Consider the following 17383-nt stretch of genomic DNA (forward strand, 5'->3'; position numbering starts at 1 on the left):
ATTATACCGACAGAACTTTTGCAGCAGCTCCTATGCTCTCTTTGTTCTAATTAAAAATCACAGCCTCAAAAAAGAACTTCATGCTGACTACGGTTCCACTAACACTCCATTGGGTCATTCTCTAAAAAAAGAGTGCAAATCCATAATCATAAATGAGCTACTATAATTATGGGGCTGGCTTCAAGGACCCACATCACTGTAACACTACTCTATATGGCCTGTTCTTGAAGACATGAGGCATTGCTATCGACAGTATCATATTACCGAAAATCCCAACTCATTTACATATATCTATATCTAAAATGTGTATGTGCTCATATAACCATTACTTGTATGTTGATGAAACAGGGATACATGTTCAACATAACACGAGGCACAAACTAAAATTCAACAACGACAAGTTTGGTGCGTAGAAATATAAAACACACAAATGATACAATTTGTACTGCACATACAAAGTTCACAAACACCACAGCAAACAGTGCATATGCAAATACCAAGAATTTTTCATTGCATACATAAAAACAAAGGAAACTCTGAGAAGAATCGAATCAGAAAAAAAACCCATGACAGTCCACAGATGGAGGAGAAATGACTGCCGATGATGCATGATGACCGGTAGGAGAGAGGAAACCCTGCAAAGAGACACATATTCACTGGTCTTGCATCCCGGTTAAAATCACCCATCACTCCACCAGAGAAAAAAATCCAGTGTTGTAAGATCCTTCAGTCAGGTGCACGCATCCCAGTCTTCTAGGACAGCTTGGTGGCGATCTTGCAGCTGGAGAGCTTGCTTGTGCGTGCTGCCTCCTTCTCGGCCTTGCGTCGCAGCTGCTCCTGTCTCCGCCGCTCCCTTTCCAGCTGTCGCTTCTCCCGCAGGACAGCATCGAGGTCGGCCTCCTCCTCAGCCTCGTCCTCCCAGCCACCCCCTGTGTCGTCCCATTCCCCCAGCTCGGAGGACTGTGGCAAGGAAAGACTCATTACTAGCAGAGTGGAAACAAGGAACATGTGCAAAGATTATACCATGTGGGACCAGGAATATGGCTTCAAAATGCTGAGAAAAAATAAAGAGGTAAGAATATGTATTAGAGACGGAAATATACATAGAATTAGGAATATATATCAATGAGTTTAGGTGTCAAGAATATGTACAGACAGGAATATGGCTTCAAAATGCAGAGAGAAAAAAAAAAAAAAAAAAAATAATAATAGAAACAGGTAGCCAAAAATATATGTACATAAAAAAAGGAATACATTAAAAAGTATAAATTTTTATCCTACAGTGGACTAACAGGTTGATGATGATGAAAGTGAAGTTTAGTGGCCTTTTTTTTCTCATTACTTTTTTTGCCCTAGAGTTGCTTCCTTTACTGTAAAAAAGGAAAACAAAAGAGGTGAGTTAGCTACCTGCAGGATGGGGTCCGAGAGGGATATGGACAGCCTGTTGGACACCTGCTGCTCCTCCTCGGGGCGTTCTAGTATCACCACTTGCGGCTTCTTCTCTATGCTGGGTGCAAGGTCCTGGAATAGAAGTGTTCTTAACCCCTTGTCTCCGGATTTCCTCAAGAGGACATCACCAAGCTACAGGAATGGAACAAAAGTGGCTGCTGCAATTCAATGAAGAAAAATGTTAAGTCCTGTCACCTTGGGAGGGGATATCCAGCATACCAATACCACTAGGGAAACACTCCACTATCCACCACAGAGGCAGAGATAGACCTGGGAGTATACGTTACCAGGCTACCAGTGAAAGCCAAATCCATGCCAATTGCAGCGGAAAGGTTAAAAGGAATAATAAACAAGATTAAAACATGGCTACCAGTGAAAGCCAAATCCATGCCAATTGCAGCGGACAGGTTAAAAGGAATAATAAACAAGATTAAAACATAAGTGAATAAGTGATATGTAGTATTTCTGACCTCAAAGTAATTTGGCTCAGGTTCTGGCTCTGGCTCTGGCTCTTGCATCTTCCTCTGCTGGCTGAGCCTGTACTGGTTGATCTGCTGCTGCAGGATTGACGCTTGGGACGGTGGGGCTGACCGTCCTCCCCCGTCGCTCACCACGGCGGAGGGGACGTCCCAGGAATCCCAGGTTCCAAGGGTTTCTTCATTGTGCTGGAAATATGTTTAGTTTTATTATTATAAAAGAGAAGCCAATTTAGCGTGGAGGCGTCTTTATGCTCTCCTTTTGAAAGAGTTTGCCGTAAGCACCATGCATTACCCCGTTTCCTTGTATATGTGTATCATGAATATCAGTCTTGCCACTGCAGTTAGTCTACATAATCTGTTAATCCCATCCACTGTCTAATCTTTCCTTGATATTGTTTACAAATTCTCTTTCATCAGTTCATTCCGAGTTTCAGCTGACCACAGCATTCACGATTACAATGTTTCCCAGAAGGCGAGAGAAACAGTTTAACTCTGGAGAACATAGTTTGGGGCTTATAATGACTGTGTGGGACTGTCAAACTGGCCCTATGTAGTGTTCACGAGTACGATGTTTCCCCAGAAAGTGAGAGAAACGAGCTCACCTGTCCAGGCTGTGTGCCAAGGCTGGGGTCTGCTCCTATGGACACAGCAATGGGGAGGTGCGTCTCAGATATCCGCCTCTTCCGCAGACAACAGAAACAGCGCCGAACCAGAGTCAGCAGCAGCAGGAGGACAGACTTCACCTTTCTGAATGCTACCAACACCAGCATTCTGGAAAATAAGTGCAAAAAGAAGTCATGCAATCAGGGACATTTACTTTAACTTGTATTAGCAGTAGGAGCAACCTAATGGGAAAGAAGAAATAGAGGCTGAGGGTCAAGGCTTTGGTTGTGAACTTGACCTGGTTTGGCGAGTGGACCCGGCCGCATTGTGCCCAAATTATAGTGCATTAGTGTAATAAAGTGAGGAAAAGATAAATAATACAGTGCCATTGACAAGCAAAAGTGTGTGTGTGAGATTGATTATTGGGAGGAGGAGGAGGGAACAGAAAATACAAGGGAAGGAAACAAAGATTGAAGAAAATATAAGCAAAGAAATGCCAATAAAATAAAAAAATGAGAAAAAATACAAGAAAATAAACAACACTAAGATAAAAAATGAGAAAAAATGAGATGATTAAGCACAGGAGGAGGAGGAAGAGGAAGAGAAGAAGATGCAGAAGAAGAACAAGATGAAGAAGACATCTGAGCACCTTCATGAATTGGGTCTTCCTGTTGAGAGTCCAGCTTGAAGGGTAACCCCGGCCGGCCACTTTCTTCTTCTTCCTCTTCTGTGGACCTCTGACTCTTTATTTCGCCTCCTCGGCCTCCACACCTTAATCCTCTTTCCTTTTCCAGCCTTCAGTGATTTATTCTCCCTCTTCTTCAGTGTTTTGGGGGGTTAGTTAGGCCATTTTTGTCCTCTCAGGGATGTAAACAGTCCAGTCTGATCTTGACCTTGATCTTGATGTCACAGGAGGCTTGAGATTTCTCCTCAGATGGGTAAAATGGTGATAACAGGACAGAACAACATCCACATGGAGGAAATAAATAGCTAGATGGAAGAGGAGAAAAAATCTTGAAAATGATTGGAACAGAATAAGAGTTAAAGATATCAAGAGACTCATTGATGGCCTGGAAAAATGGCAAACAGGAGCAGCAGAAAAGTCAACTAAAGGGGAGAAACAGACGAACAAGACCAAAAAAGCAAAATCAGGGGAAGAAAAGAACAGAAAACATCAGTTGAGAGTGAGTGTATAGAGAGGCGATACAAAGCGGAACAGGTCATAATAAGAAGTGCAGTCGCCTAATAATTATAACTTTAGCGTTCTCTCCCTATTGTTTTCTTGTTTATGGGTGTCGCTACATCCCCTTTTGACGACCACTGGTTGTGCTGGTATGTGGTAGCGTGGTAGAAGTCTACATTCCCGAGCGCTGGTCCCGGATGGTAAGGCCTCAGGACAAGTGAACACTCGTTCCGAGGTTTGTGACCAGAAGGGCGTTACTTGTGTGATTAATTATGGAAGGTGGGAGGATTTCCGTGTGAACCACTTGAGACAGTATTAAGAAACTGGATGGTGATAATGTACTATGGGGGGCGTGTGTAAGGGCTGGCAGGGCGGTTTGCAACTGTCTACTAAAAACAGCTGGGGAACAAGACAAACCAAAGGGTAACCTTTTATATCTGTATAGATTAATCCCCTCAGTAAATGTGGTTAAATCCCGGCTTGGTTCATCTAAAAGCACTTTATAGTATGCATCTTTCATATCTAAGGTGGCATAGTATTGCTGTCCCGACACTCTCTACTAGTGCCTCAAGTTTAGGTAGAGGGTGTATGTCTGCTGCTAAATGGGTATTAACCTTGCGGTAATCTAGGCACATTTTCTCGCCGGACGGTTTACAGACCTATTTGTGACCCAGGCGGCGGTAGATGGTTCTATTAAGTCTCTCTGCGCTAGGTCCTCTATAATCTCTGCTATTAGCTCCTTTGCTTTTTCTGGGTATCTATAAATGGGGGCCCTGCATGGCACGAGATTCTCGACATTACTGTGGGCTGGGGGCGCTGTTATCAAGCCTAACTCATTTTTGTCTACCATAAATAACTACTCTTTTGCCTCCGGAAACTCTTCAAGGTTACTGTTTATTATTTCATAACTTGCCAGGAATACCCATTGATGTAGTGTTAGGTCTAATTTACTATTATTGATCATTGGGAGGAATATTTTTTCTTCCTCGGTTACCTCCGTAATGAGAGGAAACCCTCCTTGCACGTTCTTATGTTCCGGGTCAACCACCAGGGTAGTACCAGGTGCTTCATCCACTTTGATTTCCCTCATAGCGGCACTGAAAGGTGGTAATTTTAATTTTGCTCTTAGTCTCACGAAAGCTTTGGTCGGGGAAGATTTGTTGGTGGTAATGGATTGGATCTTTATGAGAGTCACCTTCCCGTATAGCGAATGTTCATGATATTTAAGTGGGTAGGTGACATTATTCCAGATAATTTTCTTGTTTCGGTGGTCAAGGGTTAGGGTTACTCTTCCCAGGGCATTCATGCCCAACAACAACGCTGGTTCTAAGTAATTATCGGGTACGATGGCTAGGGGTACTTCTAAAGGTTGGTTGTCACCAACTATGATGGAGGTAGTGGTTTGCCCTAGGATTCTGAGTTTCTTCCCTGTGATCCCTTGTAATTGCGGGATGGTTTTTCCTGTAACCACCTTGAGATTGAGTTGTTGCACCACTCTTTGATTAGTGACATTTCGCTACCAGTATCGAGCAGGGCCTCTAGCATATGGCTTTTGATGTTGACTGTGATTATTGGGGACCAGCTTGCGCCAGTCACCGTATCTGAAAGGTCTTCCTCCCTGGACAACCAGGGTACTCTTCGGCAGTTCATCCTCAAACAATCAAAACACGAACCGGATTCTTAAAACATGACTGCACGTAGTGTGTTGTGGACCTACAATACGGGCAGTACACGTATGTCCTTCTCTCTCGAGGTGGTTTCTTTTGCTCTTCCCACCGCTCTAGTCTGCGCTCGATTCGATCGAGATAGGAGGCTAAGGCGGTAGGCTCGGCCAAGGATTCAGCCTGCGGGGATGTTAATGGTGATGCTCCAGTGACTGATGCACCAGCTGAAGGAGCGTAGTCCTTCACCATAAAGACAAGTCTTTTTCCTTGCTAGGGCTACTAGTAGTTCTAGTTTTTCCAGGAAGGTGTCAAGGGGAAAGTTATTGTCTGTATATAATTCTAGCCTTTCCCTGCTGTCCCGAGGCATTCCCTTTAGCAGCTTTGACTTAATTACTTTTTCTCTTGGGGACTTCCAGGAGGGCGAATTTACATTCAAGTTGGGTGACAAATTCAGTAGAGTCTTCCTCATATGAATATTTGAGGTCAATTAAGGCGTCGAATACTTTCTCATATGAATATTTGAGGTCAATTAAGGCGTCGAATACTTTAACTTTACTGATCTGTTAGTTCCCGGATCGGTGATTTCTTGAACTCTTCCCACTCCACCACGGGGCCATGCTTCAGAGTGCTTTGAATGTAAACTGCTAATTCGGCGTCTACTCGACTCAAAGCTATTCTTTTTCGATCTTACCCCCGTGGGGTATATTGTTTTATCTGGGAAAGGAATACCTCAAATCTACCTCCTACTCCCTTCAAGTGTCTTCTTTCAAGGATGGGCATGTCCCTTGGTTCGAGTAGTGGTTTAGTGACCGTGTCTTCTTGGCCTCTACGTAATCGGTCCACTAATTCTAACATTGAGGTTTTGAGAAAATCTAACTCTTCCTCGAGTTCTTCCATTTTCACTGTCACCCGCTTGTGGCCCTTTGACTGTTTGTGCCCTAGGGTCTTCCTGGTCAGTGTCAGTACGCTGTTGGTCTGGGCAGTGTTCACTTTCCCATGGGCCCAGCATGTCTGCTATCTCTTCCTTTACAGTTTTCTCCATTGTAGTTTTCTCCATTGTGTCAAAGTTCCATAAGCAAACTAAATATATAAAACCCATGAACGTGATAATTACCGCGCCATTGCAGACTACCACTTTCCATTACTCTGCGAGAGACTAACCACGCGCACGCTCCTTCCACCTCCTCCCTTTCCACCTCATACTGCCTGAATACAGTCATCCTCAAAGAAATTCCCGGCTTTGGCTCCTGGTGCACGAAAAATATCTATTCGAATTTCTTTTTCCGATACCTCCAATTCCCTTGGAATATGACTATGCCCTACAAGTGCTACTCTATATATAAACATGTTCTCTGGTGTTATGAACACAGAGAAAAACAAGTATATGCAAAGACACCAAAAAAAAATGTTAAGACTGCAAAGCAATAGGGTGACCAACAATCAATCATTCACAGGGAAAACAATATTAACTATCCTTTCTAGCTAACTCCGCCTTAACAAGGCGGGGGGGAATGGTTCACAGGGAAATCCCACCGCTAAAGCCACCATATGTAGCGTTCTCTCCCTATTGTCTTTTTTATGGGTGTCGCTACATCCCCTTTTGACGATCACTATGGTTGTGCTGGTATGTAGTAGCGTGGTAGTAGTCTACATTTCCGAGCGCTGGTCCCGGATGGTAAGGCCTCAGGACAAGTGAACACTCGTTCCGAGGTTTGTGACCAGAAGGGCGTTACTTGTGATTAATTATGGAAGGTGGGAGGATTTCCGTGTGAACCACTTGTGAGACAGTATTAAGAAACTGGATGGTGATAATGTACTATGGGGGGGGGGCGTGTGTAAGGGTTCAGTAAACCCAAATGAGCAGGAAAACAGGTTCCAAATGATGACACTCACAGTGAGGTTGTATATAAATATGTGTTTAGTTTCATTTTTCAAAGGTTAGCGGAGTACTAGAAATGACTGACTGACAGGCTATATGCCTCTAATCTAACTAGCTACCGGCACAAGGGAGATTTGGGGAATACTCATAATGCTTAGCTCTGGTTGCTGGAGGAGGAGAAGCAGGAGCTGGCGTGAGCGTCGGGCTCGGCAGGGGACGTCCACAATGGGAATGGCCGATCCTGGTGATGGACAGACGGGCGCCGGTTGGTGTGGAGAGGCGGGCGTCTCTTGGTGTGGAGAGGCGGGCGCCAGTTGGTGTGGAGAGGGAGCAGCTCGGGGCAGTGTTTTGGGGGGCCCGACCTCTTCCCGCCTCTTGTTGGTTTGTGGTGGTTTTCGGGGGGCTGAGTGGAGAGATGGACAACTCTCACTCAACTCCAACTCGGTGCCTTTCTTGCTTCCTGCTGCTCGTCTCCTGACTAGCCCGCCTCACACAGCAGGCCGTGGGTGGTGTGTGGGTCGGGGGCTGAGTGGAGAGATGGACAACTCTCTGACCAGCCCGCTTCTCTGTGGTTTCTCGCTGCCGCTCCTTGCTGTAGAATGTTCGTCTCCTCACGTCTTCCAAGCGTGTGGTGCTCTTCCTCACTGACCCGCGGGTCTCCTTGCCCTCTCCTTCTCGCCTCTGCTCCTCGCTAAGCTCCTCCCCCTTCTTCACGTGACTCCTTTTCGGCATTACAATCAAACCCTACCTACCTAACTAGTTATTGGTTTCTTGGGGGGGGTTCGAGGCTTTGAGATGAGGGATTTCAGTAACTCGTTCATATATTCGCTCATTCGCTCGCGTGTTATCTTCTCATAACCTTTTACGCACTTATATTCCTTAGCCACCCATTCACTAGGGGTGGGCAGGTACCGGTACCAGTACCGGTACTAACGGTACCAGCTAAACGGTACGGTACCGGTACCAGATTGCTCGGTACCGGTACCAGTTGCTCGGATTTATTTATTGGATTTATTGATAATTCTTCATGTCCGATTTTTTTTTTAGGTTGCTACTAAATATTGTTATTGTTATTAGACTATGATCGAGTACATCCATAATAACTATACATGCTATTTTTTTATCGAAAAAATAAATATTCACTTCATTCAGAGAGAGAGAGAGAGAGAGAGAGAGAGAGAGAGAGAGAGAGAGAGAGAGAGAGAGAGAGAGATCACCACTCAGTGAGTGGATATCTCGGTGATATGGGTACTCGACTACTCGATCATAGTCTAATAACAATAAAAATATTTATTAGCAACCTAAAAAAGAAAAAGAATCGGACATGAAGAATTATCCAGTAACTCCAATAAATAAATAAAATAATAAAATAATGGAAACGGGAGCTGTGATGGAAACGGAAAGCAGGTCAACAAAATTACACTACTACTTAAACTTCTTTTTCTAAAAATATTTTTCTAAAAAGTATCTGAATCATACCGGCTCTCCCCTACTCCCACCCACTCCAGTCCGGCCTGAACCGAAACACCTCTGCAATGAGATGGGAGAGATAACACTGTAATGGCATCCCCGGCAATAGTTGATACATTGTAACCTTATTTGTGATGTGTCGTGTCCTGCCAGTGATCCTTTGTGGTTTACCTTTCTTGCCCCAACATTCCTGATTGTGATTGGTTACTTTTAATTCGTTCTTATGTTTCTTAGTCGGCACATTGTACCTCCCCGCAGCTCATTTTTTTTATCCTCATTTAGAGAATCAGGAGTTCAGGTGGTCTTAAGGACAGCATGTGGGTAGTTAGCTTGATTGATTCATTGATAGTATATTGTTGCAAGTAAACAACAAAGGAGAAGGGAGGAGCATGCCATCCCAACCCCCAGGCAGTACAGCTTGTTTGTATACATTTTAAGAGTTCAATTCCTTCATTTTCCTTTGATTTATCCCATTTTGTATCATCGTTTTGTATCCATTCTCAGTTTTTAGTAGTTTCACGGGGGTGGGGGGGGGGATATTTATATTTTGTTTTTATGGTTGTGTGGTGAATAATTGATTGATTGATTGACATTTTATTGTTGCAAGTAAACAACAAAGGTGAAGGGAGGAAGTAGTTTGTGTATGTTTGGTGGTTCGCTCCCGCTCATGTGTTTCGTTCCCTCTGGATGGCTCGTTTCGGATTCGCTTAGCACGTCTCGGTTTATTTCCCTCAGAAGGTGACGTTAGGTAGCTGATTCAGAGCTTTAAGCTTTCGCTGTCTGTCTTTTCTCTTGGCACCACCTCCAACTTCTTTCCATCCGTGTGTCTGGGTAGAAATTGCTGTGTGGGTGGGTGTGTTAGTGCCCCGTCTATTATTGTGTGGGTGTGGGTGTTAGAGGCCCATCTATTACGATCTTGGTGTGTGTGTTCGTGTCCATCTATTACTGTGGGTGGGTGTGTTATTGGCCCATCTATACTGTGAGGGTGTGGGTGATAGTGGTCCATCTATACTGTGTGGGTGTGGTGGGCCCTGGTGTTTTTTTTTGGTGGGGCATGGTGTTTTTTTGGTGGGCCCTGTTTTTTTTTTTGGAGAGCCCTGGTGGATTTTTCTGGTGGGACCTGGTGTTTTTTTTTGTGGGGCCTGGTGTTTTTTTTTGGTGGGGCCTTGTGTTTTTTGGTGGGGCCTTGTGTGTTTTTTTGTGGGGCCTTGTGTGTTTTTTGGTGGGGCCTTGTGTGTTTTTTTGTGGGGCCTTGTGTGTTTTTTTGTGGGGCCTGGTGTTTTTGTGGTGGGGCCTGGTGTTTTTGTGGTGGGGCCTGGTGTTTTTGTGGTGGGACCTGGTGTTTTTTTGTGGTGGGACCTGGTGTTTTTTTGTGGTGGGACCTGGTGTTTTTTTGTGGTGGGACCTGGTGTTTTTTTTTGGTGGGGCCTGGTGTTTTTTTTGGTGGGGCCTGGTGTTTTTTTTGTGGGGCCTTGTGTTTTTTTGTGGGGCCTTGTGTTTTTTTTGTGGGGCCTTGTGTTTTTTTTTGGTGGGGCCTGGTGTTTTTTTTTTGGTGGGGCCTGGTGTTTTTTTTTTGGTGGGGCCTGGTGTTTTTTTTTTGGTGGGGCCTTGTGATTTTTATGGGGCCTGGTGTTTTTGTGGTGGGGCCTGGTGTTTTTTTTTTGGTGGGGCCTGGTGTTTTTTTTGGTGGGGCCTGTTTTTTTTTTTTTGGGGGCTGGTGTTTTTTTTTTGTGGCCTGGTTTTTTTTTTGGTGGTCCTGGGTTTTTTTTGGGTGGCGTGGTGTTTTTTTTTGGTGGGGCTTGGTGTTTGTGGTGGGGCCTGGTGTTTTTTTTTGGTGGGGCCTGGTGTTTTTTTTTAGTGGGGCCTGGTGTTTTTTTTTGGTGGGGCCTGGTGTTTTTTTGGTGGGGCCTGGTGTTTTTTTTTGGTGGGGCCTTGTGTTTTTTTGTGGGACCTGGTGTCTTTTTTTGTGGGGCCTGGTGTTTTTTTGTGGGACCTGGTGTCTTTTTTTTGTAGGGCCTGGTGTTTTTTTGGTGGGGCCTGGTTGTTGTTTTTTGGTGGGGCCTGGTGTTTTTTTTTTGGTGGGGCTTTGTTTTTTTTTTGGTGGGGCCTGGTGTTTTTTTTTTTGTATGACCGGGTGTTTTTTTGTGGGGCCGTGTGTTTTTGTGGTGGGGCCAGGTGTTTTTTTTGGTGGGGCCTGGTGTTTTTTGGTTTTTTTTTTTTTTGTGGTGGGGCCTGGTGTTTTTTTTGTGGGGCCTGGTGTTTTTTTTTGGTGGGGCCTGGTGTTTTTTTTTGGTGGGGCCTGGTGTGTTTTTTATAGGGCCTGGTGGGTTTTTTTTGTGGGACCTGTTTTTTTTTTTTTTTTGGCGGGGCCTGGTGTGGTTAATGTTTATAATGATGCCATCTTAGTTGGCACATTCTACCTCCCCGCAGCTCATTTTTTTATCCTTATATAGAGAGAATCTGGAGTCTGGGTTGATAGGTGGTTTTTAGGACATGTGGGTGGGTGGTCTTTGGCCATGCGCCGATGACTTATGGTGGTGGTACGTGATAGTGATGGTGGTACATGATAGTGGTGGTGGTGGTACGTGGTGGTGGTGGTGGTACGTGATAGTGGTGGTGGTGGTGGTGGTACATGATAGTGGTGGTGGTGGTGGTGGTACGTGATAGTGGTGGTGGTGGTGGTGGTGGTGGTGGTACGTGGTGGTGGTGGTGGTGGTACGTGATGGTGGTGGTGGTGGTGGTGGTACGTGATGGTGGTGGTGGTGGTGGTGGTACGTGATGGTGGTGGTGGTGGTGGTACGTGATGGTGGTGGTGGTGGTACGTGGTGATAGTGGTGGTGGTGGTGGTACGTGATAGTGGTGGTGGTGGTGGTACGTGATAGTGGTGGTGGTGGTGCCCTTGCCTTGCCTTGCCTTGCCTTGCCTTTCCCTTGCACTCAAAAATTTTCTTGGCATGTTGCTGGGGAAAAAAGATCTGAATATGTAGTGAAAGTTGAGTGAAAAGTGTAATAGTGGAAAATAGCAAAAGCGCATAGGCAGGCAAGTCAGGGAAAGAAAAGGACAGATAACCTAAGTTCAGGATGAATGCTTAAGCCTTGCCTTGCCCTTGCCTTGATTTGCCCTTGCCTTGACTTAATTGCCTTGCCTTGCCCAGCCCTTGCCTTGCCTTGCCCTTCCCTTGCCCTGACCTTCCCTTGTCCTGCCCTTCCCTTCCCTTCCCTTGCCCAGCCCTTCCCATGCCCTGCCCTTCCCTTGCCTTGTCCTGCCTTGGCTGCCAGCCCTGTGCGTCTCGTCTTCTTGGCTGGCTGGCCTTGTGCGTTCCCTGACCTTGCCTTCTTGGCTGGCCAGCCCTGTGCGTCTCGTCTTCTTGGCTGGCCATATATAGCCCTGTGCGTTGGTCTCCCTTGCCTTGTCCTTCCCTTGCCCTTCCCTTGCCTTGCCCTTGCCTTGCCTTGCCCTTGCCTTGCCTTGCCTTGCCTTGCCTTGCCCTTCCCTTGCCTTGTCCTGCCCTTCCCTTGCCTTCCCTTGCCTTGCCTTGCCCTTTATTCACTTGTAATACTGAGCACTTCATCCTGAACTTAGGTTTTCTGTCCATTTCTTTCCCTGATTTGCCTACCTATGCGCTTTTGCTATTTTCCATTATTACATTTTTCACTCAACTTTCACTACATGCTCAGATCTTTTTTTGCAGCAACATGCCAAGAAAATTTTTGTGTGAGGTATTAATTTCACTGCTTCCTCTTTACATCCTTATGGTCCTAACACGGTACTTATTCCTCCGTCTTCCTCCTCCACTCTGCTATGCCACTCCTCCTTCCCAATGATCTCCACCACAGATGCTAATAGCCTTTGCCTCTCCTCTTCATACCTGTCACAGGCCACTATCAGGTGCTCTTTTTGTTTCCTTTTCCCCTATACAAACGCTGCAGTTTTTGTCCTTCTCATCTCTGCTTCTCTCCTTTATTTGTTGTTCCAGTCCTTGCCTTGAACAACAGCTTATTCCCCCAGAAGAATGAAGTGGAAAGGTTCTGACGTATATGTATATATCTAAGTGTGTTGTAAGGAATATTTTTAAAACTTAAAGTACCAGGTTATATTTTCATGTATGTACGTACTACGCGATATGTTTACGCATCTATGAAGTCTCGGGTTATATATTTGTAAGTGTGCACTGCTGCTCCGGCTATCGCAACCCTTACTTCTGCTACCCATGTTCTGCCCAGACCTTTAATATACCCCAACTTCAGCATCTCCATTTAAGAGAAGCACTGGGGGGCAGCATGGGCCAGGCAAAAGGCGTAGGAACAGGCACGCGCTATAGATAAAATCTGCTTTGTGTTGTTGCACCTCGTACTGTGGCAATGACACACGGTACCAAACACCCCGTTATACAGTGTCGTCTGCAGTAAGGGTTATACGTGATGATTTCTATACGCAAGTAAATATACGTAACGAAAAAAGGTTGATTAAAATGCTTTGTTTCCTTAGGGATGGTTCTTGATGACATATGATTGTAGGTCTGCAGGAAGGGTTATTCATGATGATTTCTATACATAAACTAATATACATAACAGGAAAATGAAGAATGATGTTTGTATCAGGTCAAAAGGGCTGATTCTCGATGGTGTGTGTGTGTTGCATTCTCCCATATATACACTCCAAGCTTACATGAGGAGCTATACGTACTGAAATTTATAAAATCAATTATACATAAAAGGAAAATGATGAATATTCATCAAGAAGTTTGTATAGGGTCAAAAGGGCTGATTCTCGACGATGTATGTCTGTATTGCTTGTAGGAAGGGCTACACGCACTGAATTATACTTATATTTGTAAGTATATGTACGATGCGACATTTTAAGCGTACGTTACTGGGTTATATTTGTAAGTAAATGTATGAAGCGATATATTTACTTATGTTTAGGTGGTATAGTTTAAGCAAAAGGTACTGGGTTTTATATTTCTAAGTGTGTGTACTAAACTATATATTTACATGTCTACCAGTGGGAGTGGGATATATTTTAAGTACGTGCTATGGGAAAATACATATGGGGAGCGTATTAATCTGGCATAATGGTAGTATCGTAACAGCTTTGGTGCTGCTGCGATTGGCTATCAATAACAACTATGGCTTTTGAATGCCAAACCTAACTTCCTCTTCGACTATTCACATTAACCTTTTTGCTGCTGCTGCTGGTATTAACAACTATATATGGTTTCTGCATGACAATATTTGCTGCTACGGCTATTTACAATTTCTACGGATTTTGGGTATTGCAACAAACCCATACACTGTTGATCGAAACAACCCCGCAAGCTTTTGTTACAACACCGCGCACTTTCGTTACAACCACGTATGCTTTCAAAGCACTTCTGTACCCTTTTGTTACAACCCCATGTGCTTTTATAACAACGTGCACTCTTTCGTAACAATTTCCTGACCAAATAAAAGAGGATTAGGCCTACGGGGGACACCTCTTGAAAAAAAAAACGCGCCAAGACTTTTACCTCAAATCAAGGTGGTGTGGAAATAAAGTCAACACACGAACACACACACAGTACCATACACCCCGTTATACAGTGTCTCCGCCATACGAAGACACACATATACGGTTGAGAGGGCTGATCCTTGATGATGTATGGTTGAATGTCTGCAGTAAGGGTTATACGTGATTTCTAAACGCAAGTAAATATACGTAACGAAAAATGGTTTGATTAAAATGCCTTCTGTTTCCTTAGGGATGATTCTTGATGACATATGATTGTATGTCTGCAGGAAGGGTTATACGTGATGATTTCTATACACAAACTAATATATATTACAGGAAAATGAATAAGGTTAGTATATAAGGTCGAAAGGGCTGGTTCTCTGCGATGCATGTCTGTATTGCATTCTTTTATACACCCCATGCTTGCAGGAAGGGCTATACGTACTGAAATTTATACACAAGTAATTATACGCAGCAGGAAATGAAGAATGGAATGTTTGTATAAGGTCAAAAGGGCTGGTTCTTGATGATGTGTCTGTGTTGCATTCTTTCATACTCCATGCTTGCAGGAAGGGTTATACCTTGTACCTACTGAAATTTATGCAAAAACAATTATACGTAACAGGAAAATGATAAATGAGATCGTTGTATAAGGTCAAAAGGGCTGAATCTCGATGATGTGTGTGTTGCATTCGTTCATACACTCCATGCTTGCAGGAAGGGTTATACGTAATGACTTATATACACAAACTAATAAACATAACAGGGAAATGATGAATAAGATGTTTGTATGAGGTCAAAAGGGCTGAGTCTCGATGATGTATGTCTGTATTGCATTATCCCATACACCATGCTTGCAGGAAGGGTTATACGCATAGCTGGGCACGATGACAGAAAACCTTATTCCCGATAACTGATAATGAAAAACCTTAACAAGATCAAGAGAATAGACCAGGTCTTTTCACGCACAGGTTTTGACGTCATCAAAAGAGATAGAGGGCAGAGAGGGATAGTGAGCAGGCGGAGAATAATAAGGAAAAAGAAAGATATTTCATGGGATACTGAAACCGTTTCAGTTTTCGTGTGTGTGTGTGTGTGTGTGTGTGTGTGTGTGTGTGTGTGTTCATCCTCTATTGAACAGTTCTCCTGTCCACCCTGACACCCTCTGTAACACCTTAACCTCTTCTACCCAGTCTTTTCTTACCCCTGCCCCATTAATTGTGACTGCTTTAGTTCCTTAATCCTAAATACTTAAGTCACCCATCGAAATAAAGAAAATGGAGCACACAGGATGCGTCTACACCTGTGGTCAGGTGAAGACTGGTGGTGGGTAGGTTTTAGTCGAAGGAGTCTGAGGGGCTGCTGGTGACGTTAATGCGCAGAAGAGGAGAAATCTGGTACGAGGTAGAGAAGACCTGTTATATTCTATTGATCTTGGTCACAGAAACCATTCAGCTACAGAGGCGCAGGGGCTGGGGAAGAGAAAATTCACAAAATAAGTTTTAGAACATTCCTGACAGCTGATCCATAGTGGCCCACATTGCCCATATGGGTCCCACATCAGACCCATGCTCATAAACATTTGCCCACATATAGCCCACGAAGGGCCCACATGGGCCCAACTCCACCCACTCACAAACCCATATGGGGCCCATATTTTTTGCTGGCTGGGAATGTATTAGTGCGAGGAATAGGGCTAGCAGGGTATTTATTTATTAACAGGACGGTAACCAACAAAAGTGCAGAGGTCATCCTCAGACTAGCGTTAGTTAGGCCTCACTTAGATTATGCTGTCCAGTTTTGGTGCCCACACTACAGAATGGACATCAACTTGCTAGAATCAGTTCAGAGGAGGATGACCAAGATGATTCAGGGGCTAAACATCTCAACTTATACACTCACTAGGAAGACGAAGAGTGCGGGGAGATCTGATAGATGTATTCAAATGGGTCAAGGGTTACAACAAAGGCGATATAAGTAAAGTGCTGAAAATTAGCCAGCAGGAATATAGAACACGCAGTAATGGATTTAAATTAGAAAAGTATAGATTTAGGAGGGAAATAGGCAAGCATTGTTTTAGTAATAGGGTGGTGGGGGAATGGAATAGACTCAGCAATCACATAGTGAGTCGCTGGGATGATAGCTTGTTTTAATTAAGAGTAGACTGGATAGCTACATGGACGAGGATGACAGGTGGTAGTGGGGGGGAAATCTGGAGCTGCCTTAATTGTGTAGGCCATTAGGCCTCTTGCAGTCTCCCTATGTTCTTATGTTCTTCTTATGTTCACTCACCCGCCGTCTTTACTCCCGATCGATGGTCCCTCCCCTATAGCAATTAAGTAAAGGCTCCACGCAGTTATATTATCCTTAATTGTCATTCTATGCTCCTCTCGGCAGGATTGACCATGCAATTTGCCCCATTCACGAGTTAGGTGGGCGTCCCCTAGCTTGATGGTCTCCTCCACACAGGGTTGTCTCGCACAGAAACAACCCTATGAGCAGGATTGATGTCCGGGGTGTCGAACCTTGTCGAACCAGCGACCATTTATAGTTGACGGAAATTAATCAAGATCGAGTTACCATTTATTTTTTTAGTCCTTGCACGCCATATGGGCACGTGGCACGCTTCCCGGACGTCGACCTGGGACACGACAATTATCAGGACAAAAAATAAGGATTGTTCACCGAGCATTAATAATTATTTTACCTACAGCTAGTGCAATGCTTGTCGTCTGTGACTCATGCATGGGTGAAATGTAAGCGTTGAGTGGTATCCTACTAGTTCAAGTCACTAATTTGCATGACATAACTTGTAATTTGGTCTTCGTGCACTACCAAACGTTTTGGTACCTTTCCATCCTGTGGAACAGCTACTTTCTCGTGAACGCAGTCCTTGCCCCATTACTTTTCAACTCTTAAATGAATTGCTTATTAGGCAGAGTTGTGGATCAGTAGGCCTAATTGTGAAGCATCTGTTTGCAGTGTCACACTTCTGTGGAGTCACTGGAGGTCTAGGTACGTGATGGCTCTCAAGGCACTGCACGAGGAGGCGAAACTCTTGAGAAGGGGCTCCTGGGCCAAGATCAAGATACAGGTGAGGAGGCTTACTAGATGAAACTAAAGTCTGTTCATTCTTATGGTGAGGACATTGTGGTCTTGGAAAGGC

The 17383-nt window shown here is 44.4% G+C and overlaps 1 protein-coding gene and 1 long non-coding RNA gene across 4 annotated transcripts; one reads left to right on the plus strand and one right to left on the minus strand.

The window, feature by feature from the left end:
* Nucleotides 1–127: 127 nt before the first annotated feature.
* Nucleotides 128–4551, minus strand: LOC127003562 (receptor-binding cancer antigen expressed on SiSo cells-like). Of its 3 annotated transcripts, none has more exons than XM_050870433.1 (5): nucleotides 3181–4551; nucleotides 2531–2699; nucleotides 1920–2114; nucleotides 1408–1581; nucleotides 128–960 (listed from the first exon to the last, which is right to left on the minus strand). In XM_050870433.1, the coding sequence occupies exons 2-5, from the start codon at nucleotides 2696–2698 to the stop codon at nucleotides 754–756; spliced, it is 744 nt and encodes a 247-aa protein (XP_050726390.1). In that variant the 5' UTR covers nucleotide 2699; nucleotides 3181–4551; the 3' UTR covers nucleotides 128–753. The 3 variants fall into 3 exon arrangements, with proteins under 3 accessions (XP_050726390.1, XP_050726392.1, XP_050726391.1); XM_050870435.1 differs by having other exon boundaries at nucleotides 1408–1521; nucleotides 3181–4536; XM_050870434.1 differs by lacking the exon at nucleotides 3181–4551 and having other exon boundaries at nucleotides 2531–3172.
* Nucleotides 4552–4582: 31 nt separating this feature from the next.
* Nucleotides 4583–6712, plus strand: LOC127003564 (uncharacterized). The gene is made up of 2 exons (XR_007757149.1): nucleotides 4583–5860; nucleotides 5903–6712. It is a non-coding gene; the product is annotated as an uncharacterized LOC127003564 (long non-coding RNA).
* The last annotated feature ends 10671 nt before the right edge of the window (nucleotides 6713–17383 follow it).

Source organism: Eriocheir sinensis, chromosome 25, assembly GCF_024679095.1.
Source record: "Eriocheir sinensis breed Jianghai 21 chromosome 25, ASM2467909v1, whole genome shotgun sequence".
NCBI classification, from domain to species: domain Eukaryota; kingdom Metazoa; phylum Arthropoda; class Malacostraca; order Decapoda; family Varunidae; genus Eriocheir; species Eriocheir sinensis.